This window comes from Perognathus longimembris, chromosome 3 (genome assembly GCF_023159225.1).
Source record: "Perognathus longimembris pacificus isolate PPM17 chromosome 3, ASM2315922v1, whole genome shotgun sequence".
In the NCBI taxonomy this organism is placed as follows: Eukaryota; Metazoa; Chordata; class Mammalia; order Rodentia; family Heteromyidae; genus Perognathus; species Perognathus longimembris.
Window position 1 is genome coordinate 67,214,355 of NC_063163.1, and position 24,058 is coordinate 67,238,412.

Genomic DNA, 24,058 nt, shown 5'->3' on the forward strand with positions numbered 1-24,058 from the left:
GGAGGGAGGGAGGGAGGTCCTGTCATGTTCCCCTCACCCCCCATCTTGTTTAAAATTCTCCGGGGACAAAAATAGCAAGCCAGCTTAGTCATCCTCTCCCTGGCACTGTGGAAAGGCCTAGAAATAAATATCTACCCTGGGTCAAGGGGGGTTGCTGTTCTGTGGGGCGACTGCGATCACAGGGGAGATACAGATCTGCCACAGCCAGAGAGAGGAGTTTTGAATCCCCCCTTACCATAAAGCCAAGACAAAAAGGCAGCAGGCATGGCTTTTCATATGAACTAAACCTGATGCAATGGGAGTGTGTGAAGAAAATGCCACGTAGTAACACCTATGGACCAGGCATTGTTTTTATTTTATTTTTTGCGGGTGCTGGCGTGATACTCAGAGCCTATTCCCACATGCTATGTAAGCACTTTACCATCTGATCACACAAACCAGACTCTGTGTGTGTGTGTGTGTGTGTGTGTGTGTGTGTGTGTGTGCACCAGTGCTGGGGCTTGAACTCAGGGCCTGAGCACTGTCCCTAAGCTTCTTTTGCTCAAGGCTAGCACTCTGCCACTTGAGCCACAGCACCACTTCCAGCTTTTTCTGTGTATGTGGTGCTGAGAAATCAAACCCAGGGCTTCATGCATGCGAGGCAAGTGCTCTACTACCAGGCCACGTCCCCTGCCCTATCCCTGACTATTTTCACCCAGGACTGTCGCTCTCCTATTTGAGCCACAGCTCCACTTCTCACTTTTTCAGTAGTTGATTGGAGAGAAGAGTCTCACACTTTCCTACCCAGGCTACCTCGAACTATGGTCCTCAGATCTCAGCCTCCCTAGCAGCTAGGATGACGGCAGGAGCCACCAGCACTCTACAAGTCCTTTGTTTTCATTTTTCCCTTCCTTTCTAAACTTTTGCTAAAGCAGGTTTAGATGGTTAGGCTTCAGGGAGAGCAAGTGGCCAGCCCTCTCCACCGGAAGACCTGCTGGTGTCCAAAGCCAACACCAGGCTGGAGGCTGAGATTGGAGGATCTCGATTCAAAGCAAGCCAGGGCAGGAATGTCCATGAGACTCCAAACTCCAAAGAACCACCAGAAAACTGGAAGTAGCACTGTGGCCCAAGCGGTAGAGCGCTAGCCTTGAGCTGAAGAGCTCAGGGACAGCACCCAGGCCCAGAGTTCAAGCCCCATGACAGCCCAGCAGGGACCGGAGCCCCCTGTCTCCTTGCTGCCACCTAGTGGGAAGACAGGGCATTGCCCACCCAGGTCCCCTGGCCGCCCCGGCAGGAAGGTGCAACACCTGGGCCAGCCACACAGCAGCTGGGTTGGTCTCTCTACAATGGTGGGAACCACTTTTTTTTCTTTTTTTCTTTTTCTTCGTGATGCTGTGGATGGAACCCCGAGGCCCCAGACAGGCTAAGCCCGGCTCTGCTGTCAGCCAATACCTCATTCAAAAGGAATATTGTTTAGATTCTAATTTGTGTTCTCCTCCACCAGGAAGCCCACTGGAATGACTCCCCAGCCTCACTAATGCCAGTCCCTTCTGTTCTCTGACTACTGGTTTGTTGATCCATGATTTCCACAGGGAACTATCTGGATTCAAAGAGCAAGGGATACACAGTTTGGGGGCTGGTTCTGCACTATGAGCTCAGGGCCTGGAGGGGAAGGAGGAGCAGAGGGAAGCCTGGGATTATGGCAGTGCTCAGGGACTCCACGTGCCAAGGCCAGGAGCAGAGGCTTAGCGGACACAGCCTGTGCCAAGGCCCTGGGGCAGGATGGAGCAGGGGGGGGCCCAAGGGGCTGGAGCAGAGGGAGGGAGGGGCAGAGAGGGAAGAGGGGACAGGGTGGGATGTGCAGGTTTCTGGGGCCTTCAGGGAGGACTTGGGCTTTGACCCCATGGGAAGGTGGGAGTCTGGGGGGCTGTGGGTGGAGGAGGGAGACGCGGGACTCAGTACCCCTCCCCAGCACCCTCTGCCTTCTGGCTGCAGGGAGGACTGCTGGGAGGACTGAGAGGTCCCGCTGAAGGCGCCTGGCGTTTTGAGGGGAAGGATGGAATCTGTACTTAGTTCTTAGTTGATTTACTCAGTGATGGGATGGGGGCAGGGAGTCCGGGTAACGCCCCCCCCCCCGCCCCAGGTCTGGCTGAGCCCCAGGGCCTCAGAGCTATACTCAGCGGGACTGGTCAGGTGCAAATAGCCATGTTGAATGTGAGGCCCACAAACCCCCTGGATCTGGAGATATCTAGTGACAATGGAACCCCAAGTTCAGTGTTAGGAGAGGCCCAGGCTGAAAGGGGACTGTACCAACAAGCACTGAGGGGGTTGTGACGCACAGCCAAGCATGGTTGTGTGTGTGGGTACAGCCCCCAATGCTGGGCCCCTGCAGGGAAATGGGGGTCACAGAGGCCTGGGACCCTGTCAACACAGTGTCTCAAGAGAACTGCTGGGAAGGATGATAGAATACAAGGTGACACTGGGTTCAAAGTGTACCAAGACCTGGGCGCTATTCAGCTATTCAGCTATTCAGGAGGCTGAGATCCGAGGATCACAGTTCAAAGGCAGCCCAGGCAGGAAAGTCTGTGAGACTCTTACCACCAAAGAACCACTAAAAAGCTGGAAGTGGAGATGTGGCTCAAGTGGTAGGGAGCCAGCCTTGAGTGAAAAAAATTCTAGGACAGGCTGGGAATGTGGCTTAGTGGTAGAGTGCTTGTCTAGCATGCATGAAGCCCTGGGTTCGATTCCTCAGCACCACATAAACAGAAAAAGCCAGAAGTGGTGCTGTGACTTAAGTAGTAGAGCCCTAGCCTTGAGCAAAAACAAGTCAGGGACAGTGCTCAGGCCCTGAGTTCAAGTCCCAGGACCGGTTGTGTGTGTGTGCATGCATGTGCGTGCACACACACACAACTATAAGAAGAGCTCATAGAAATAGGAGTTCAAAGAAGTGATTGATGTTTCCTGCAAATGCAAATAATGCTAATTTAATGACTAAACACTGAGTGAATTGACTTATCACATTGTGCCAACATAAATGTGTGAAATGAGTCCATATCAGTTAAGCACCTTTGACCAGGACAACCACCTTGCTTTTTTTGTTTGTTTAAGACTGTTTTTTGGTGTTTTTTTTTGTAACTCTTGGGGCTTGAACTCAAGGCCTGAGCACTGTCCCTGGCTTCTTTTTGCTCAAGGCTAGCACTCTACCTCATGAGTCACAGCACCACTTCTGGCTTTTTCTGTTTATGTGGTGCTGAGGAATTGAACCCAGGATTTCATGCATGCTAGGCAAGCACTTTACTACTAAGCCACATTCCCAGCCTCAAACTGGTTATTCTTGAGATAGGGTTTCATCTTCTACCTAAGTCCCTGCCTGTATTACAATCCCCCTATCCTGCCCACCGGCCCCATCCACCAGCCTCACCCACCGGCTCCGCCCACTGGCTCCACCTGCACTTAGCACAGGGAGACCTGAGCCAGGTCTTGAGCTCCATACCTGTTACATTAAAAACCCTGCATCGTTTCTAGCCGGGAAACTCGTGATAATTCGTTAGTGTAGCCACAGAAATCACATGCAGCATGTTTTTAAAAAATTTTAGATTATTACATTAAAATATAATTTGTCCTAGTCACATGTCGGTGGCTCACGCCTGTAAGCCTAGCTATTCTAGAGGCTGAGATCTGAGGATCCCAGTTTCAGCCAGAACAGGAAGGCTTGTGAGACCCTTCTTTCCACTAAACTACTGAAAAAGCTGGGAGAGATGTTGTTCAAGTGGTCGAACACAATCCTTGAACTAAAGAGTCTCAGGGCCAGTGCCCAGGCTGAGTTCAAGCCCCAGGAGCAGCACCCCCCCCCACTCTCTCTCTCTCTCTCTCTCTCTCTCTCTCTCTCTCTCTCTCTTTCTATATATATATATAATTTATCTTGCTTATCCTCATATATACATATAATTTATCTTGATTCTTCTCCCTTCCTTCCTTCCTTCCTTTTTTTCCCCAGCTTGGGTCTTGAGTGCTCTCTCTCTCTCTCTTTCTCTCTCTCTCTCTCTCTCTCTCACACACACACAAACACACACACACACACACACGAGTGGCAAGTTTCTTTCAGAAAGTTCCTTCAGGAAGGGATTGGAGCTGGAAATGAAATGATGAGTCCTCGCAGAAACCTAAGGTAACCCTGATGCTGACGGTGCCTATGACAGGAGCTGAGGGAAGGTGAGGTGAACCCCAGAATGAGGGTCCATTTGCCCGAGACTGCTGCTGTGGGGGCACCTCCAGGTGAAGCCCTTGCCTCCACGTCCAACCAGGAGGCACAAACCTCCAACCAAGGACTCGGGGATAAGGAGAGGGAGAATGCACGAAACCCGAAGCCCTCAGACAGGATAGTAGCGAGGTTCACTTCAAAGTGAAAACGACAACACATCTCCAGCGATTCAATGAATCATACGTCAAAGACAGGGCGTTTCAACGAATTCACTCAGGTTTCCCTTGGATGGTCAGAGAATTGCTGATAATCATACTCTAAAAGAACTGGGAGGGGCTGGCTTGATGGTAGAGTGCTTGCCTAGCACACATGAAGCTCTGGGTTCGATTCCTCAGCACCACAAAAACAGAAAAAGCTGCAAGTGGCGCTGTGGCTCAAGTGGCAGAGTGCTATCCTTGAGCAAAAAGATGCCAGGGGGCTGGGGATATAGCCTAGTGGCAAGAGTGCCTGCCTCGGATACACGAGGCCCTAGGTTCGATTCCCCAGCACCACATATACAGAAAACGGCCAGAAGCGGCGCTGTGGCTCAAGTGGCAGAGTGCTAGCCTTGAGCGGGAAGAAGCCAGGGACAGTGCTCAGGCCCTGAGTCCAAGGCCCAGGACTGACCAAGAAAAAAAATAGTTCCTTTGCAATGTGGTGTTCAAAATGGAACTGAATACAACATCTGTTAATTTGAATTTGAGGGCTCATTATTCATTATCATTACTTTTCATTGTGCTGATTTTTGGTGATCAAACCTCAGGTCCCTTCACACTGCCCTCTCATTTAAAAAAAAATGACGTATGTGCACAGGGAGACCACATTTCAGGACTGCACTTTTAACAAGTGTTCACAAAGGCTTTCCAATTGGCCCTGAAGTTCTAGTGTGTGATTGCTTCACTCCTGGGCTTTCAGTGGTAGATGGAAGTTTTTCATAGAACTGAACTGTGGGAAAATGACCTTCCCCTACTTTTTAAAGCTTGAGGCTACTTTTTAAAGTTTGAGGATTTGGACCAAAAGAAGTGGAATATATCAGGATTGGACTCAAGCTGGCAGACACGGTAAGAGTGGTGCTTAACTCCAAAGATGGCTTCACGGAAGAGAAGGTGTTTTAAGATTTTTCTTGTCAGAAGAACCCAGAAGTTCTGATTTTCATAAGAAGTTAATGAAGTTGTTCATGAAGAAGTGTATACAGCAGAACACTGCTCCTTTGATTTTATTTGTACTTTTTGGCCTAGGGCTTGGGTTTCAAGTGGACACTGTACCAGCCTCATTAAAATGAACGGCATTTGTTGTTTGTTGTTATTTAAAAAAAAAAAGGAAAGGTGAGCTTGACTTGCAATGGATTAGCAAACTTCTTTTGTTTGGTCTCACTCGTGTGTGCGCTCGTGTGTGTGCGCGCGCACGCGTGCGTGCTGGGCAGTGTTATTTACCTTTCTGCTCCAGTGTTTTCCTCTCCGGGCTCCTCAGCTCCTCAGCACTGGGGACAGCGGGGGAAATGCCGGGTCTGGCCGCGGGCAACCACGTTGACACCAAGAAGTTACAATGTAGCGCAGATTGCAACATTGTACTTACATTGTCACAGGACCGGAAAAGTCGCCTTCCGTGGGTTTCTGTAGTATAGTGGTTATCACGTTTGCCTCACACGCGAGTGGTCCCCGGTTCGATCCCGGGCGGGAACACTGCGGTTATTTTTTTTTTTTCATTGAAGAACTTTTTCTTTTTTCCTTAATGAAATCAAATGTCTTACAGTAATCCTTGCGCCCGTCGTTTTGGGTTGGATTATTATTATTTTTTTTTAAATTTTTAATAGAATTAAGAAATGAAGGGGTGCAAAAAGCGTGCGTTGGCCGGGAATCGAACCCGGGTCAACTGCTTGGAAGGCAGCTATGCTCACCACTATACCACCAACGCCCTGGCGAGCGGGGATTCGTTCTCAGTCCATTTATTTGAAATGTCATCGGTTCGCCTGAGCCGCACCAAGCCTCGCGGGGGTGTTCATCTCGGGATCTCCCTCCCGCCCCGGTGAACGCGCCGCCCGCGGCGCTGGCCGCACGGCCGGTCTCCCCCGCAGCCGCGAGTGCATTGGTACCGCCCACGCCCCAACCAATCCCGGGCCGCCGCCTGGGCAGCTCAGCTTCCGGGTCAAAGGGACCTGAGCCGGCGGGTCCCCGTGTCCGCCGCCGCCGCCGTCCCCCCGCGCCCGCCACTTCCGGGGCCGCAGTCCGGGGCATGGAGCTTCGCGCGTGAGGCGCCGCGGGCCCCGGGACGCCTTTGCCCAGCGCGGCCGCCGCCCCGCATCCCGGTGAGCAGCGCTCGCGCGCCGCGTCCCCGCGCTCCCACGGCCCTGGACCCGCCGCGGACCGGCCTCCCCTGGCCTCCGCCCGGGCCTCCGCGCGCCCCGGGCCCGCCATTGGCGCGTCTCCCCGCCGCCTCAGTTTCCTTCGCGTCCCGCACTGCCCTCTCGCTTTCGGACGCCCCTCAGCGCCGCCGCTGGCAGGGGCACACCTGGCTGTCCGGTTCGGTTCCCCACCCGTGTCCGGTCGGGCCGTCCCGGAGCTGCCCCGGCCCCCTGGCCCAGGCCCCTGCTCGGGTCGGTGCGCCAACCGCGCCCAACGACCCGCCGAGGCGGCGCCCGCCCTCTCCCCTCGCACACCCTCTCTGAGGGGCGGCCAGGTCCCCGGACTAGCAGCACGCCACCCCCTAACTTTCCCAGGCCCGATTCCCCCGAACTGCCACCTGGTCCTCATCCCTGGGTTCCCCCCCGGGCCAGTCGACTCAGCGCCCACCTTTTGTCCCCCATCCCCGCCCGCCGCATCACCACCCTGTCCAGTCTCTATCTCAGGCAGCAGCCCCTCGGGGGGGATCTCGAGAAAATCCCTGGTCTGAACATTAGGAACCAACTTGCTTTCCAAGAGCTGGGGGTTATTGGCTAGCCGATGTGAACTGGACTCGCCAGATCCTGGAGTCCCCAACTGGGGGGGTGGGCGGGTAAACGGGGGGAACTGGACAGCTGGGATGCCTTGTCTCCCAAGGGAGCCAAATCCCAGGGGTTGCAGATTCCTGAATGTGGAGTCAGAGTATGATCTCGGGGCGGAAAATAAGCAGGCCGAGAGTGGCCAGTGCCTAGCTAGCCTCTCCATCAGCTTGTGGCCTGCCTTTGTGACACCTTTTTTCTATCCAGATTCAGGGCTCTGCCTGTGGCTGAAATGGCGTTTTCTTGGAGCCTTTAGGAAGTTGCTTGTGCTGGAGCGGGGCAGGCTAAGGGAGGGGAGTGGGCAGATTTGTGCCTTGTTCTGGAATTTGGGATTGACAGGAAGTGGCTTTCCAAGGGGTCCCTGGGGTCACTGACCCAGGACCATGGCTGTAACTTTGTGGATCTGACAAAGGCTTTGCCTTCCAAACAATGTCCCACCCAGCTGTCCCTGGTCAGAGCCTAACCAGGGAGATCAAATGGGACAAGGGCTGATGCAACTGGATGTCTGCCTCTCCCCGAGTTGGTGCTCACCTTGCTATGGTGGCTAGTGATATATTTTTCTGACAGTCATTTACTTTCTATCATGCCAGGTGTCATAAAAGCTGCATGTGTATGTGTGTGTGTGCACACTTGTGTGCATGCCAGTGTGCCAGTCTTCAGGCTTGAAATCAGTGCCTGAGAGCTGTCACAGAGCTTTTTTGCTCAAGAGTAGACTTCTACCACTTGGGCCACAGCCCTATCTCTCACTTTTTGGTGGTTAACTGGAGATAAGAGTCTCAGATTTTACTGCCCAGACTGGCATTGGACCACAATCCTTAGATCTCAGTTTCCATAGAAGCTAGGATTATAGGCATGAGCTACCAGTGACCAATCAAACCCAACTCTCTTTAGTATGGAGCCCCCATCCACTGTATTTGAAACAATCTAGCTTTACCCCTTCAGCTGTGACTTCTGTTCCATGTCCTGATGCAACAATCTGTTTTTGTATGTGTGGTTGTCCCAAGGCTTGAATTTAGAGCCTGGGCGCTGTCCCTGAGCTTTTTCACTCAAGGCTAGCACTCTACCACTTGAGCCACAGCACCCCTTCTGGTTTTCTGATGGTTAATTGGTGATAAAGGGTGTCACAGCTTTCCTGCCCTGGCTGGATTTGAACCATGACCATCAGATCTCAGCCTCATGAGTAGCTAGGATTATAGTGGTGAGCCACCAGCACCCAGCCCCTGAGCTTTTTTGCTCAAGGCTAGTGCTCTACCACTTGAGCCCCAGCTCCACATCTGACTTTTTGGTGGTTAATTAGAGAAAAGACTTTCTGGGCTGGCTTGGAACTGAGATTCTCAGATCTCAGTCTCCTGAGTAATTAGGGTGACAGGCACCCAGCTCAGTGTGATATTCTTTTTTTTTGTCAGCTGTGGCGCCTGAACTCCGGGCCTGGGCGCTCTCCCTGAGCTCCTTTACTGAAGGCTACCACTTTGAGCCACAGGCCCGACCTCTGGTTTTCTGGTGGTTAATTGGATTACGGGTATCGTGGACTTTCCTTCCCCCCCCCCCCCCCCCCCCGCTGTCTCCAAACCGCGATCCTGAGATCTCAGCCTCCTGAGATACCTTAATCTGTGAACGTCTTAATTCTTCATCTCGGAACCCCTTCCTGGCATGAGTCTGGCTTTTCTGTGCGCGGACTGGGCGGCCCCGGCTCTAGGGTCCCTAGGTGGCAGACATGGAATTGGGCCTTCTATCTATAGCGATGGGGGAGGGGCTGCTGCTGGGATCTGGGCCTGGGCTGGGGTGTCAAGGAGAAGTGACAAATGGACTTACCGCCGAGCGGCTGTCGTCCAAGCGATGGCCTCCTGCGCCGGGGCCTCCTCGCCGAACCTCAGGGGGCGCCTGGGGCCCCGCCGTGCCGGGCAGTGGGGGGGACAACAGCGGGCGTTGCCAGGACGACGAAGCACTGGTCCAGGCTGCGGCAGCCGACAGGTGGCCTGGTGGATGAATGCACGGGGGAGGCGCCTGGGCGCCGGCTGGGGCGGGAGGCGCCAGCGCAGCGCGCGGCCGGGGCGGGGCGGAGCCGGCGCGTGCGGGGGAGCGCGAGGCCCCCGCGGCCCCCCGAGGCCCCCGCGGCCGGGGTCGGGAGATGCCGAGGCCGTGGCGTGATTTCCGGCAAGTGCCGCGCGGACGGCGACGCCGGAGCCCCTGGGAGCTCCGCAGGGAGTTGGTTTCCGGTTGTGGGGCCGAGGCGCGTACCGGGGGTCTCCGGGCTGCATCGGGGCGCACCCGGAGGCGCGTCCAGGCACCCCGCTGCCAGCCATGGGGAACTCCTTGCCGGGAGAGCACGTCCCGGCTCGGCAAGGCAGTGCGGCCGCGGCCCCGCGGCCCCTCGGCCCGGCGGGGTACGCTCGCGGAGCCCGATGCGCGGCCGGCTGTGCGGCCGATGTGGCCGCGGCCCCGGCCCCACTCCGTCCGGGCCCATGCCCCGGCCCCGCTGCCCCCCTGCGCCCTCCCGGTCACCCGGTGCGGTTAATGCAGAAGGTCAAGAAGTTACGCGTGGACAAGGAGTTCGCGGGAAGTTGGCCGAGGTAAGGGTAGGCCGGGGCCGCGTTCCGCTGGTGCGGCGCACCGCTGCGCACCGCCGGTTTGCAGGAGGCCGCGAGGCCTTGCCGCGGAGCGGGGGTCCTTGGGGTCCCGCGCAGCACCCGCCACCTTCAGACGCCGTCACGCCACCAACCTTCCGCTGTGACAAACTCGGTGTCCCCAGACGTGGACACCGCCTGCAGACCCGCGGGCCTGCTGGCAGGGTGTGGGCTGCGGCGATCCTGGATCTGGGGTTTGCCTCTTTCTCTTACTTGGTAGGATGGTAGACCTTCGGACCTCCCTCCCCCAGGTTTCCTCGCCCCAGGGCCGTCCCCATCTCTAGCACACAGCAAACTGTGCTCAACCGTGAGTCCAAGGCCTCGAGTGGAAAAGCTGCGGCATCTCCTGCACTGCGTGAACCAGCCCTACACATTTTTCCTTTGTTTACTTTTGTTGTTACTCGGATTTGAACTCAGGGCTCTGCGCTTGCTAGGTGGACCGCTGCTGCTGAGACTCCGCCCCCTGCCTCTCTCCACCCCCTTCCCCCTCCCACCATTGAGCCACACCCAATCACAGAGCCGGACCCCTCATGGATCCCATCTCCTACCGTGAAGGCCCCGCCTCCTGCTCGCGGAGTCATATCCAATCACTGAGCTCCACCCCATCCTGCAGTCCCACCTCCCACTGCAGAGCCACTCCCCATCTTGGAGCCTCCTCCCGCATCCCTCAGCCTTTTTTTTTTTTTTTTTTCTGGTTCTGCACTTGAACTCAGGGACTGAGCTCCGCCCCTGAGCCTCTCTAGCGCTCTACCACTTGAGCCACAGCTCCACATCCAGCCCTTTTTGAGTAGTTTATTGGTGATAAGAGTCTCAGGAGCTTTCCTGCCCAGGTTAGCCTCAAACTGCCGTCCTCAGATCTCAGCCTCCTGAATAGCTAGGGTTACAGGCGTGGGCTACTAGCACCTAGTTGTTTGTTTTTTTCTTTTTCTTTTATTTTGGTTACTATCTGTTGTACTTGTCACCTGTTTCAAACCTCTGATTTTCCTGATTGTGTCTGAGTAGCTGGGACCATAGGTGTGTGCTACCACCCCCAGGCAGTACCCATGTTCTGATGCCCTTGAGGTCTAGGCAAGTGCAGACAGCACAGTTCTGAGCCGGGCAGTTGGTGTCTATGGACAGATGGATTAGGGACAACCCTAATGGATGGTCATCCTTGCCCAAGTCCCAGGTGGGCAGAGGACAAAGCCAAAGGCTAGGGTGACAGAGATGGCCACAGTGGGTCCCAGCAAGCCCTACTCCTCCTCCTTGCTGCCATGCCCCTTTGTGGAGCCCTGGAGCCCCAGGGGCTGCAGTAGTGCCGAGAACCCACAATTTCTTCTTGTCTGTAGCTGTCTTTTTTAACTGGCAGTGTCTGGGGGTCTTGGGCGAATGCACAGGGCCTTGGCTGTTTCCCTAACCCTGGGAGCACCAGTGCAAATGACAACGCCGAACCTTAGCTGGGCTTTAGTAGTAACCTCATCAAAAAGACTGAAGTGGGGGGCTGGGGATATGGCCTAGTGGCAAGAGTGCCTGCTTCATATACATGAAGCCCTGGGTTCGATTCCCCAGCACCACATATACAGAAAATGGCCAGAAGTGGCACTGTGGCTCAAGTGGCAGAGTGCTAGCCTTGAGCAAAAAGAAGCCAGGGACAGTGCTCAGGCCCTGAGTCCAAGCCCCAGGACTGGCCAAAAAAAAAAAAAAGACTGAAGTGGTCTCTGGCAGCTTGGTGCCTGGAAGGCTTGAGTGCCCGCAGTCCACCCCTGGGCAAGCTGGGAAAACCCTTGACTCAAGGAGCTGCTCAGCGCAGTCGCCTGTGGCACATAGTAGCCCCATTGTTGCCTCCCCTCTCACCTGCTCCTTCAGCCTCTCTACAGTCTCAGCTTTGCTTCTGGGTACAGAGGCGTGATCCAGGGGGCCAGGCAGTAGCCCCAGGTCTCAGCCTGTCCTGGAGCCCGAACTGGACAGTTGAAGCCACATGGAAGAGGGTTCCTGGCTGTGTCTCCCTATGTCTCATCTTGTCTCCCGCCTCCTGGATTGCAGCTCTGCTTCCTGGGTTCCCTGCAGGGATTGGAGGCAAGAGGATTCTTAACTATGAAAACGAACCATGGGGTTTCAGAAGGGCTTTGCCAGGTTTTCAGGTCTGGAGTTGTGATTTTCTTTTTTTCCTGTTAAACAAGGCTTGAATCGGGGTGGCACAGTTTGAGGGGTGCTTACGCAGGTCAAAGATGCCGCTCTCTGGCTGGGTTTTCCAGGTTTATTGCCAGCCAACCTTTGGGCTCCTGCGGGTTCCTGAGCCCCTGGCCTGTCCTGAGCCCAGCCTCTGGCTGACACTGCCCTGGGTGAGAGTTGCCATCCTCTGTAGGCCTAGTGTGTGATGGCTCTGGGAGCATGGTGGTCCGTGTCCCACATCTTGGTAACATGTCCCAAGCACAGGGCTGACCGGCCCAAGTCCCCTGCCAGCACAGGACATGCCTCTGTCCTCACCGGGGGTGTGGGCACCTCGTGAACAGCCCACCATGAGGCATTTGGGGGCCACCTGCCCAGAGGTCATGGTCCTCCATGCCCCCCGCCTGGCCCTATGCTAGGGAGGCACACTGTGGTATCTTTGCATGGGACACAGGGTCACATGGCGGGCTTTTGGGGTCCCTGCCTACAGCCCCTTAGTGCAGGCTGGGAGCCAGGCTGCTTCTCGTGAAGCCCCTTTCTCATTCCCCACTCCTGTGGAGTGGGTGGGCACCAGGGCTTCAGACTCCCCTCCCCTCCCTGCCAGGTTGGCTGGGGTTCTTCTAATGACACTTCCTCTGTGGATCTGTCTTTTTGTTTCTTGATACAGCTTGGCTGCCCTAAAGCCCGCGCTGTTCCTTCCTCAGCCTCGGTAGGCTTTCGTGACAGCGGCTCCCTGGGCCGGGCTCTGAGGGTATCAACAGGCCAGGGCTGTGTTGGGAGTCCATGTTGGGAGTCATGGAACTGCAAACGAGCTCGGCTGTGCTGGCTTTCCATGCCAGACCACTGGCGCTGCCAGAATTGGGTCCCCATAGCTGGCTGTTTAAATTTCCTAAAACAAATATTTACCTGCTCGGTCTGGGCCAGTCAAGCTTGTGTGCTAAGCCTATGGCCAGGCAGCATGGGGGGAGGGAGTTGGGGGTGGGTGGGGAGTAGCTGCTGGGGTGCCGGGGGCATTGGCTGGACGTCCTCTGTGAGGGTGCAGGATGCAGGGACTCCATCTCACCTGGGGGTGTTCCCGCGCAGTCGTCTCAGTGGCTGGAGCTCCTCATCCTGCCCCTCGCGCCTGTGCCTCCCGTAAGGCATGGCGGGAGTCACTCTGCAGTTCTCCCTGAGCCAGCTTGTAGGCTGCCACACCCCACATCAGGGTCTGGGGACACAGCTGTGGATGGGATAGATGGGGGCGGGGCAAGTCCAAGTAACCACAGTGACCCAGCCTCGTAGGGGCAGTGGCAGTCAGGGCACATGTGGAAGTGGAAGATGACCAGAAAAACCAGGTTTGCTTGGGTTGGAAGGCCTCAAAGGTTTTGAGGCACCTGCCAAAATAGTTAAGCTATCTGTTCAGAAGTCAGTCAAGCTGAAAGAGGAAAGCATGTTCCAGGCAGAAAATATAGCATGTGCAAGGGCCCTGGGGTGTGTGAGAAAAGGTCTAGCCTGTTTGCACAGTCCACCAAAGGCCAGTTTAGTTTCTCTGGGGGTACAGTGATGGGAGGGGAGATAGGGCTAGCCTTGAAGGCCATGATGAGGACTGGGAATTGGGGTGCTTTCTTTTGCAATGCTGAGGATGGGTGCAGGGCCTCGCCCGTACCAGGCAAGCCCACAGACTTGCTTTAGTCCTGGGGACTGTGGAAACCCAGGAAGGGCTGTAAGGCTGAGATGGGTGCTTTGTGGGGAGAGTCTGGGAAGATGGCTTTGGCACTGGCTTGGGTGGCAGAGCTGTTGGTGGCCTCCTATGAAGAGGAGTGACAGAGCCCTATTCGGGGGACAGGCAGGTTGTGTGGGCTGGTGTGAAATGAGGACTGAAGGGCTGGGGATGTGGCCTAGTGGTAGAGTGCTTGCCTTGTTATACATGAAGCCCTGGGCTTGATTCCCCAGCACCACATGAATAGAAAAAGCTGGAAGTGGCGCTGTGGCTCAAGTGGCAGAGTGCTAGCCTTGAGAAAAAGAAGCCAGGGACAGTGCTCAGGCCCTGAGTTCAAGCCCCAGGACTGGCAAAAGCAAAATGAGGACGAGCTTGGGTGATACAGGAGCCCTCTCACCATCTCCCCACCTGGGTCCTCCCCTTTCAGCTTCTCACTGCCTTCTGAGGGGACCGAGGGGACCGAGAGGATGTCTGGGGCTGTGCCCACGGAGCAGGCTGCGGGCGACATGGATGAGGCGGCCAGCCGCTTCCAGGTGCAGAAGCACTCGTGGGACGGCCTCCGGGGCATCATCCACGGGAGCCGCAAGTACTCGGGCCTCATTGTCAACAAGGCCCCTCATGACTTTCAGTTTGTGCAGAAGACGGACGAGTCCGGCCCCCACTCCCACCGCCTCTACTACCTAGGTAAGCCTGGCCTTCCACGAGCAGAGAGGCGCCTCTGCGTGTGCTCTGAGGAGAGCAGCCCAGGCCCCAGGGCCCCAGCGGGGACCACGTGTCGTTCTTCTGCGTGGCATCCAGGGCCTTGCAAAGTGCTAGGCGGGTACTGTGAGACTCCACCCACTCCTTGCCAGGAGCTCCCCAGTGGAGACAGCCACGTGTTCCCATAAATGACCCCACCACGGGGCCCGTCCACTGTCCTAGGGGCGGGATGGCATTGGATTCAACCCAGGCCCCTCCTCTGCTCTTCAGCTTGTGGCCTCACCCTGCCAGTCCTGCCTCCCTGCTCATGCAGCTTTGGAAGTTTCCCTCTGCTTCCCTCTTGTAAGCACAGAGGGTGATGCTGGACCCAGGACACAGGATTCTCACCCCAGTTTGAGTCCTGATCTGTTACAGCTCACAGCCCTGTCCTACCACAGAGGGTGGCATTTGCATCCTGGCCCTGGAGGAAAGGAACATTTAAAAACTAATTTACTTTATTGTTATTATAGAGGTGATGTACATAGGGATTACAGTTACACAACAGGTGATGAGTCCATTTCCTTTCACACAGTGTCTTCTGTTCCCTCTTTCCCATTTTTTATTTGGAGGCTGCTATTCAGCCTGGACAGAACTGCTGGAAAGGGATGGAGACATCCAGAGCTGGCTTCAGCCACTAAGGGTACCTCTGAATCGGGATGTAGTGTGGTACAGAGAAGCCATGGGCACAAAGCCCACTGGCCTCAGGAAGTAGACTGGAAACCTTCCAGAACCCAGGCAGGGCCCAGTGTACTGGGCTTACCCCTCTAGGGCTGCCACCTCCCCTCCCCCACTTCCCAGGCCCTGGGGCTCCTGCTGCCAGCAGAAATGGAGTAACCTGTACCCAAGTCTCCCGGAGAAGGGATCGGATTGGTTCATTGTAGATCAGAGAGACCAATCTGCTTTTGTGCTTATCTGGGGTGGGTGAGTCCTCACCAGCTTTCCCCAGGTTTCCAGAAGGCATTTGATTGGCTCAGCCTGGGTCAGATGGTCCAATCAGCTTTCCCCGTGCTGTGTCTGGGTTAGTGAGAAAGAGGAGGCTGCTGAGAGCCCTGCCTGGCAGCTGGCTGTGGCTCCAGAGAGGGGTATGCGCCTGGCAGAGACCCCCAAAACCTGCCTGCATCCTCAGAACCATGCTTTCTGTTGGGGTGACAGTCCTGTCCTCGTTACTGACACTGACAGGCCACACCCCAGTGACTGGACAGGATGTCAGTGCAGGCCCCGGCGCCTGCCATGATGTAACTGCAAAGCAGGTGATGGTGGAGGGCACAGCTGGAAAGAGCAGCCAGAGAGAGACCGTGGTGGTTGTCGCCAGTGGCCTCGCCTCAGTGCCAGGTGTCATGGGCACTGGTGCCAGCATCAGCATGTCCTGGAACACACTGGCTGGCACCTTCGCTGTGGTCACTTATTAATCAGCTGCTGGGGGTGTGGTGGCTCCAGTGTCCATGGCAGGGCCTGGCTGTACTTGGCTACTTCCTGTTTGGAAGGTCCAGGGAGTCCCCACAGGCAGGGCTGTCCCCACAGTGCACCTGTCCTCCTGCCCCACAGGGTCCTTCTGGGTGGTACTGGGGTTTGAACTCAGGGCCCCTTGCTCACTAGAAGGGCTCTATGGGCTTGCTTTATGCCTAGGCAGAACCTGGACATTAGTCCTCCTATTTGTGCTTCCTCATGTTACTGGGATAGCACGTGGGCGCAACCCTATGCAGCCATTGAATGAGACAGAGCCTCACAAGCATTTATGTGCAGGTCAGATGCCAGTGGCTCAGGTCTGTCATCCCAACTACTCAGGAGACTGAGATCTAAGGATCATGCTTAAAGCCTACCTGGGCAGGAAGGGAGGTTCATAAAATCTCCAGTTAACCACCAAAAAAGCCAGAAGTGGAGCTGTGGCTCAAGTGGTAGAGTACCAGCCTTGAGTGAAACAGCTAAGGGGCCATGTCCAGGCCGTGAGTTCAAGCCTTAGGACTATACCGAAACAAACAAAATCTCAGGAAAAAACAGATAATCCTAGCTACCCAGGAGGCTGAGATCTGAGGATCATGGTTCGAAGCTAGCTTCACCCTTAATTCCAATTAACCACCAGAGAACCAGAAGTGATGCTGTGGTTCAAAGTGTCCCGAGCCAGGTAAATGAAAACGTGAAAACGTCTTGTCTGCTATTCAGTCAGCACAGAGTCCTCACTCGGAAGATGTTGGCATCTTACAGGAAAGGTTAGGTCAACTCAGTGGTGGTTACTGAGGTGATGGCTGCCCCCGGGCATGCTGGGAGATGTGTGGGGACACCTGTCACTCATGTGCTTCTGACATGGAGTGGATGTTGTGCACACCCTGCACACAGGATGCCACTCAGATGATCCTGGCAGGAGGCCGGTCAGTGGATGGCCTTGGCCTTGGCTTTGCGGAGACCCTGACACGGGCACGTTCCCACTCCTCTCCTTGGGCCTTCCCTCCCCTTCATCCCACATCAACAGAACCCCGTGTATGGAGTGTGTGTGTGGAGCGGAGTCTCCAGGGAGCCCAGGACCGCTTCCTGGTGCTGGCCAGGATCCCCACTTTGGGTTTGTCCTGTCTCTCCAGGGATGCCTTATGGCAGCCGGGAGAACTCACTCCTCTACTCTGAGATCCCCAAGAAGGTCCGCAAAGAGGCCCAGCTGCTGCTGACCTGGAAGCAGATGCTGGACCACTTCCAGGTGAGCCACACCCGGGGCCCAGCGGGCAGGTGGGTGCCCAGGCTGCCCCTCCTGCCCACACACCAGAAGAGCTCTTATCCCAGCGTCTGCACTTACTAACTGCATGAAGGGTCAGGAACCTCTAGGAGGAAAGAGGCCCTTCCTGGAGCCTGGCTAATGATTAATACCCTTCTACGAGGGGCCCTGGGGTGCCCCGTGGAGGGCACTTGAGGGGACTGCCTTTGGCACTGGTGTGTTGACTTCTTTTGTGCCACAAAATACTGGAAGGCAGGGCTGAGAATGTGGCTTAGTGGTAGAGTGCTTGCCTGGCATGCAAGAAGCACTGGGTTCAATTCCTCAGCACCACATATACAGAAAAAGCTGAAAGTGGCATTGTGGCTTAAGTGGTAGAACAACCTTAAGCAAAAGCTCATGGACAGTGCCCAGGCCCTGAGTTCAAGCCCCACAAGCCCCAAGACTGGCAAAAAACAAAAACAAAAACAAAAAAAAACAAACTAGAAAGCAGACTTCCTGCTGCCCAGTGCTAGCCTGGCATGCTGAGGCCGTGGGTTCATCCCAGTGCTAGAAAACACACACACACACAAACACACACACACATACACACACACAGCAACAACAACAACACAGAAAAATAGCCACAAGGTGGCTGGCGGCGCAGTGTGCTTGAGTCGCCACTGGGCACAGTCCCCAAGATGACCAAGCTGAGTTAGTGACACTTTCTGTGCAGTTAGGGTCGTCTTGCCATTGGCTCTGCTCTTCCATTTACCTTTGTTCTATAAGAAGCCAGGGACTCACACCCGCTAACTACTCACCAAGCCATTGCTCCAGTCTTAAAAATGCGTTGCTCTTATTAAAAAGTCATCCCAGGAGATCTGGAGGATTGCAGCTCCAGGGCAGCCCAGGCACCTGAGGCTCCTCCGCCAGGACGCGCTGCCCTTCAGTGCATGGGAGTCTGAGATTGCACAGCCCGGGCAGAAAAGTCCATGAGACTCCATTTCAGTTGAAAAATCTGGGCATGGTAGTGTGTACATGTCATCCCAGCTATGATAGGAAGAGAAAAAAGAAGGAAGTTCATGGAAATAACCTGCTTCCCTGTTGGGGTCAGCTGTGCTTTTAAGAGGCCACAGCTGGCTTGGCCTGTCCCCTCCCCTTCCGCCTTTAACAGGAAGAGAAGCCCCCAGCCCCTGGGGCGAGCACGTGTGCAATGGCAGGGGGAATCCCAGAAACCCAATCCTTGGTGGGGGCTGGGCCTCCGCCCACAAGGGAAGTCCCCTGACATCACTTGATGGACACCCCTCGTGGCCAACCTGTTCTCCCTCTCTTGTGCCCGCCTTTTGGGGTATATCTATGCCTCCTCATTTGAATAAAATCAGAATCATCCCAGAGACGGTCTCCGAGACCCCATGCGCCCGTGTCTTCCTTGGGCTGGCGGGCAAGGGGTTCTCGCGACCACACGCGAACCGAGGCACCCAGGACCCCGCTCCCGCATCTAAACCCTATCGGCCAGGGGGACGTGAGAGAGTGAGTATGGATCCCACACACGGAAGAGATAGATAAGCCCAGGACCTGTCCCCACGTGGATGGGGAGGAGTAGAGCGGAGTCCGGCAATTCCCAAGTGTGAGGCCAAGCTTCAGTACTGACAAAGATAGATAGGTAGGCAGGTAGGTAGATGATCCATATCTGTCTATGTATTCTGTGTATTCCAGGTGTGCTTGGTAGCACGAAGCCATTGGGAGTCTTGAACTTGTGCCCTCTCTGTCATGGTTGTGGGTGGGTGGGGTGGAGCTGTGAGTGAGGCCGGAGGGTTGGCGTGGTCGGCACACAGAGCTTATGAGTGCTGAGGTGGCACAGCGCTTGCTAGGCCAGCCTGAGGCCCCCACTTCAATCCCCAGAGCTGGCAGAGAAGAATGGGGCAGAAGGCTGGGAATATGGCCTAGTGGTAGAGTGCTTGCCTCGTATATATGAAGCCCTGGACTCGATTCCTCAGCACCACATATATAGAAAAAGCCAGAAGTGGCACTATGGCTCAAGTGGTAGAGTGCTAGCCTTGAGCAAAAAGAAGCCAGGGACAGTGCTCAGGCCCTGAGTCCATGCCCCAGGACTGGCCAAAAAAAAAAGAAAAGAAAGAATGGGGCAGAGCCCTGTGTGGGCGCCGGGCAGCCCCTCTGGCCACAGGTTCGACTCACAGGAAGCTCTCTCAGGCTGGGGGTCTGCACGCTGCTGGAGCCGGCCACCTGTCCCTGTGTCCCCAGGCCACGCCACACCATGGGGTATACTCCAGGGAGGAGGAGCTGCTCCGGGAGCGGAAGCGCCTGGGTGTGTTCGGCATCACCTCCTACGACTTCCACAGCGCCAGCGGCCTCTTCCTCTTCCAGGCCAGCAACAGCCTCTTCCACTGCCGTGACGGGGGCAAGAACGGCTTCATGGTGCGGTCTGGGGCCCCGAGTCGGGAGGGAGGCGCGGGCCTGGGGCCTGTCCAGGGGCTGTGGGGCACGCACAGGTGGGTGCAGGGGGTGTGGCTCCCCCTGACCTGGGCTCTGTCCCCAGGTGACACCCATGAAGCCACTGGAGATCAAGACCCAGTGCTCAGGGCCCCGGATGGACCCCAAAATCTGCCCCGCCGACCCCGCCTTCTTCTCCTTCATCAACAACAGTGACCTGTGGGTGGCCAATATCGAGACGGGCGAGGAGCGGCGCCTCACCTTCTGCCACCGAGGTGAGGCTGGCCACGGGCCTGCTTCTAGAAAGCCCTCAAACCTTCCTCGTCCCTACCTTCCCAGGCAGAGCACCCCCAAACCAGAGGCTATCTCTGCCTGGGGTGCAGCTTTCCCCAGTGTGCTGGCTGCTACCCCTGGGCTGCCCACCTCCCAGCCCCGGCCAGCCCCCACCCGCTCCCTGGCTGGCGGTGGACACGGCTCCTGGGGCCCTTCTGAATATGGAGCCGTGGTCAGCTGTGCACCTGGGGGTGTGGTCTCTGCAAGGAGGGGGAGGGGCCAGGGCTCAGCACCCACCATGCCCAGGACAACCCCCCCTCCCAGGAGCAAGCTGGTCATGTCCATAGCATCTGGCCAGTGAGCTAAGATGCCGCCATCTCCCCAGGATCATCCAGTGTCCTGGACGACCCCAAGTCTGCAGGCGTGGCCACCTTCGTCATCCAGGAGGAGTTCGATCGCTTTACAGGGTGCTGGTGGTGCCCCACGGCCTCCTGGGAAGGTGAGTGCCCTCCCCACCCAGGGCCCTGCTGCCCTCACCCTGAGGTGTCTGTCTCTGCACTGTCCCTGTCACCTGCAGCATCCCCAGGGTCAGCATGAGTGACCCCTGCAGCCTCCCCCACTGCACCCCACCCCACCCCCCGGGGTCTAGTGATGGCAGTGGCTAAGAGGTGGGGTGGGGTATGGCCTTTCCTGGCCCCTCCCCTGTGGGCTTGCTCAGCTGCTGCCATCCCAGACCATGGAGCGGTGACATGGATCCATGGTTCTGCTGTCCCTGGGCTCCGAGGTGTGGGGCTACTTCCTCCTGAGCCCTCTCATGGCCTCACATGCTCACTCATTCCTCATTTCTCCCCTAGCAATCCATGGAGGTATTTGAGCCGCCTACGCCTCGTGTGCCTTAACCTAACAGCCCCCTTTCCAAGGCCTGGCCCTTAGGATATGAACTTTGTGGGCTCGACACAGTTTGAAGACTGAGGGAGGCTCCTTCCTGGCCTATGTGAGGCCCTGAGTTCAAACCCCAGTACAGCCACAAAGAAAACATCACCACACGTAGCATGGGGGCCACCTATGTGCGGTGATGGTTGCCATGGACGGTCTGGCAGGCAGTGCAGGTCTCGAGCCACAGGCCCAGCCCTGTGCATGTGTGGGAGACATGGCTACCCACTGTGTCCCCTTCCTCGCAGGCTCTGAAGGCCTGAAGACGCTGCGGATCCTGTATGAGGAGGTGGACGAGTCTGAGGTGGAGGTCATCCATGTCCCCTCGCCGGCCCTGGAGGAGAGGAAGACTGACTCCTACCGCTACCCCAGGACAGGTGAGGCCTCCCTGGGCTCGTCTGCACACATGTCAGCCACTCGAGGGCAGGTACGTCTGCCCAGGGCTCGCCTCCCCCTGGCCCGGCCCAGCCTCACCATTTCTGAGCTCAGAGCCCTGCAGGCTCCCGTCTCGGCTGCTCCTGTCTCCACCTGCCCAGCTCTGCCGTCACAGACCCTGCAGCCCATGCCACAGTGCATGGCTGTGTGCTTGTGAGATGGACGTGGTAGCTCAGGCCTGTGCTCCCTGCACTCAGCAGGCTGAGCCAAGAGGGTAGTTTGAGCCTCATAGCCAGGCTTTCTCAGAAAAGAAGAAGAAGAGGAAGTCTTGTAGCCATCTGAAACTGGGAGACAGGATTCAGGGTTCACCAACTCTGTCAAGTGCCTGCCATTCTGTGGGCTGCCTCGTGCTGGTCCTCCAGCCTCCTCCTCCTCTGTGGTGTCTTCCCTTCTCACCATTGAGTGTCTGTCTGCAGACCCAGCTCTGCCTGGAGGAGGAAGACCAGGCACCACTGGCAGACTGGCCACTCTCACGGATATTTTAAAATGGCTCCTGGGCTGGGCGTGGTGGCACATACCTGTAATCCCAGCACTTGAGAGGCAAGTTCTAGGCCCACCACAGCAAGACCCTGTCTCCAACAACTAAATAAAAAGCCCCCTCTGAACCCCGGGCCGTGCCTGCAGGCTCCACCACTGTGCCTGCTCTGACCACACTTTCCCAGGGGTGCTTCCAGCCCTCTCCTGTGCGACAACCCACCTCTGCCCCTGGCTACATGGCAGATGGGGAAACTGAGACTTTCCCACCCTTTTAGAGCCTAGGCCCAGGACAAGGTCCATCAGTGTTTCCCCCTCTACTGAAGCCTGAACTAAGTCCCCCCTCACAAATCCTGCTGACCATCCCCACCTGTGGCTGCTGCCTCCTGGGCCCGTTCTGTGCCTGTGGGGTCTGCTCTTCCCTGCCTGCCCATAGCTCCGCCTCCAGCACCGCCTCTGTCCTGTGTTTGGCAGTCTTGGAAACATGGAGTCCTTGTCCGGAGAGAGGTCCAGGCCTGAAGTTAGAGTCCCTGCCCAAGGGGACTTGGTAGCATGTCAGGGAGGGAACACACGGCAGACAGACCTGTGTACCCCTCTCCCCCCATGCCCCACCACACTACCATGCCATCCCGTGGCCTACTATGTGGGCCCTGTTGGCCAGGCTGTCCAACTCGCTTTCCTGCCACAGGCAGCAAGAACCCGAAGATCGCCTTGAAGCTGGCCGAGTTCCAGACGGACAATCAGGGCAAGGTAGAGGCGGCCGCCCTGCAGAAGCAGGGAGAGGGGTGGGACACACGCCCCTCCCTCTCTCCTCCCTTCCTCTGCCAAGAGCCTAGTTCTGAGCCTGTTTGTTTCTGAGCCTCTGGCTAGAATGAACAAGCTTCCCACCGTGGCCCCCCCAGCTGGGAGTGGTGGGAGCCGGGTAGCCCCCCAGAGCTCAGATTTCGAGGGGCTCAGGTGCGGAGGTTCATGAGAGGTTGGTGAGCTCGCAGGGCAGCTTCCTCACCCCAGAATCTTGGACTGTGCTGTCCCAGTAGTTGTGGGGATGGGCAGTGTTCTGGGTACTTCTCCATCCTCCCATGGGCATGGAGTTTGGGGTCCGCATCCCTCCTGTGGCTGAAAGGTGCCATCATCCCTGAGCTCTGTGACCCTCAGCCAAGGCTGCCGTGGCCTTGTCACAGCCTCAGGCCCTGCATGCCCTGGGCGCCCAGAGAGGAGCTGAAATGGGACACGGGGAGGTGACGTTAGAGACCCGCACACGCAGGCTTTTCCAAAATACCCAACGTGTCTCAGAGCAGACCCAAGTTCTCACATCTTGTATGTTCTTGCACATGCCGGAGCAGATCTGAGAGCGTGCATTTGGGGACACATTGTGTCCTCATCTGCCAAACCTCCTTCACGGCTAGCCAGAAGCTTCCAGTGGGAGGTGGGTCTCCCCCAGGTGCTGTGGCAGGACTCCACCCTCCCCCAGACGGCTTCGGGCTGCCTTTGCCCTGGGTCTGGACAGAGCTGATGGGCTAGGGGGCTGGTGTCCATGCGAGGGGCCAGGAGATGTGCCTGCCCGAGGCAGGGGGCTCCGCCCGGACAGCCCCTTGAAGCCTTTGGTTCCCAGAGCCCCCCTGGTGCGCAGCGGGCCTTGCCCATTCCTGCCCAGCCGAGGGGCCAGGGCAGCTGCAGCTTGGTGCTGCTGGCTGGCAGCTCAGACAGATGGGAGGGCCATGCCCTCGTGGCTGACCGTGGGTGTCCCGCATGTCCTGCACTGGATGAGGCACGTCCTCCCCCAGGTGACATTGTCACCATAACCTGTGACGTGTGTAGCTGCTGCACTTTAAAAGCAGATGGCATTCTGGGGTTCTGGGCACCTGAGTTCCAGCCCACAGGGTTCCTCCTCCATCTCCACACTGGTGACCCATGTCTGTCTCTGCAGATTGTTGCAGCCCAAGAAAAGGAGCTGGTGCAGCCCTTCAGCTCCCTCTTCCCCACGGTGGAGTACATCGCCAGGGCTGGGTGGACACGCGATGGCAAGTAGTGAGTGTCGCCCGCGGGGCAAGGACGAGGCGGCATCCACTCCCACGGCCTCTCCTAGTGGCAGCTCCCAGGCTGGGCCCTGTCCCACTGCCTTGCTCCTCGGGCTTCTCCCAGCCTCAGCGGTGAGGGCACAGGAGCCTGGGGCTCTGTCCTGCAGGGGTGACCGAGTCAGGCAGGGGCGGTGTTGGCCCACTCTCCAGCCTTTCCACAGACTTGTCTCCAGCACCGTCCTCAGCCAGGGACCCCACAGAGCCAAGTCACCAGCCACCCCTGCCCTACCACAGCCCACTGCCCAGGCCACTCTCATGATCAGAGCGAGAGCCTAAAAACTTGGTAGTTTGGGAGGATTTGGTTTGTTTTGAGATGGGGTGTCCATGGAGAT

The 24,058-nt window shown here is 56.8% G+C and overlaps 1 protein-coding gene and 2 non-coding genes across 5 annotated transcripts in view; 2 read left to right on the forward strand and 1 right to left on the reverse strand.

The window, feature by feature from the left end:
* The first annotated feature begins 5,828 nt into the window (after nucleotides 1-5,828).
* Trnav-cac lies at nucleotides 5,829-5,901 on the forward strand. The gene has a single exon. It is a non-coding gene; the product is annotated as a tRNA-Val (tRNA).
* Nucleotides 5,902-6,061: 160 nt separating this feature from the next.
* Nucleotides 6,062-6,133, reverse strand: Trnag-ucc. Its single transcript has one exon. It is a non-coding gene; the product is annotated as a tRNA-Gly (tRNA).
* A 249-nt stretch (nucleotides 6,134-6,382) lies between these two features.
* Dpp9 (dipeptidyl peptidase 9) overlaps nucleotides 6,383-24,058 on the forward strand; it is a 42,661-nt gene continuing 24,985 nt past the window's right edge. The window contains exons 1-9 of one of the 3 annotated variants that reach the window (XM_048341938.1): nucleotides 6,383-6,524; nucleotides 14,095-14,351; nucleotides 16,979-17,091; nucleotides 19,345-19,518; nucleotides 19,640-19,808; nucleotides 20,192-20,305; nucleotides 20,988-21,116; nucleotides 22,337-22,398; nucleotides 23,576-23,676. In XM_048341938.1, the coding sequence (XP_048197895.1) occupies nucleotides 14,135-14,351; nucleotides 16,979-17,091; nucleotides 19,345-19,518; nucleotides 19,640-19,808; nucleotides 20,192-20,305; nucleotides 20,988-21,116; nucleotides 22,337-22,398; nucleotides 23,576-23,676 (1,079 nt within the window). In that variant the 5' untranslated portion in view covers nucleotides 6,383-6,524; nucleotides 14,095-14,134. Of the gene's footprint in view, nucleotides 6,525-8,751; nucleotides 9,767-14,094; nucleotides 14,352-16,978; nucleotides 17,092-19,344; nucleotides 19,519-19,639; nucleotides 19,809-20,191; nucleotides 20,306-20,987; nucleotides 21,117-22,336; nucleotides 22,399-23,575; nucleotides 23,677-24,058 lie in introns of those variants that run through there. The other 2 variants (XM_048341937.1, XM_048341936.1) reach the window with 2 other exon arrangements.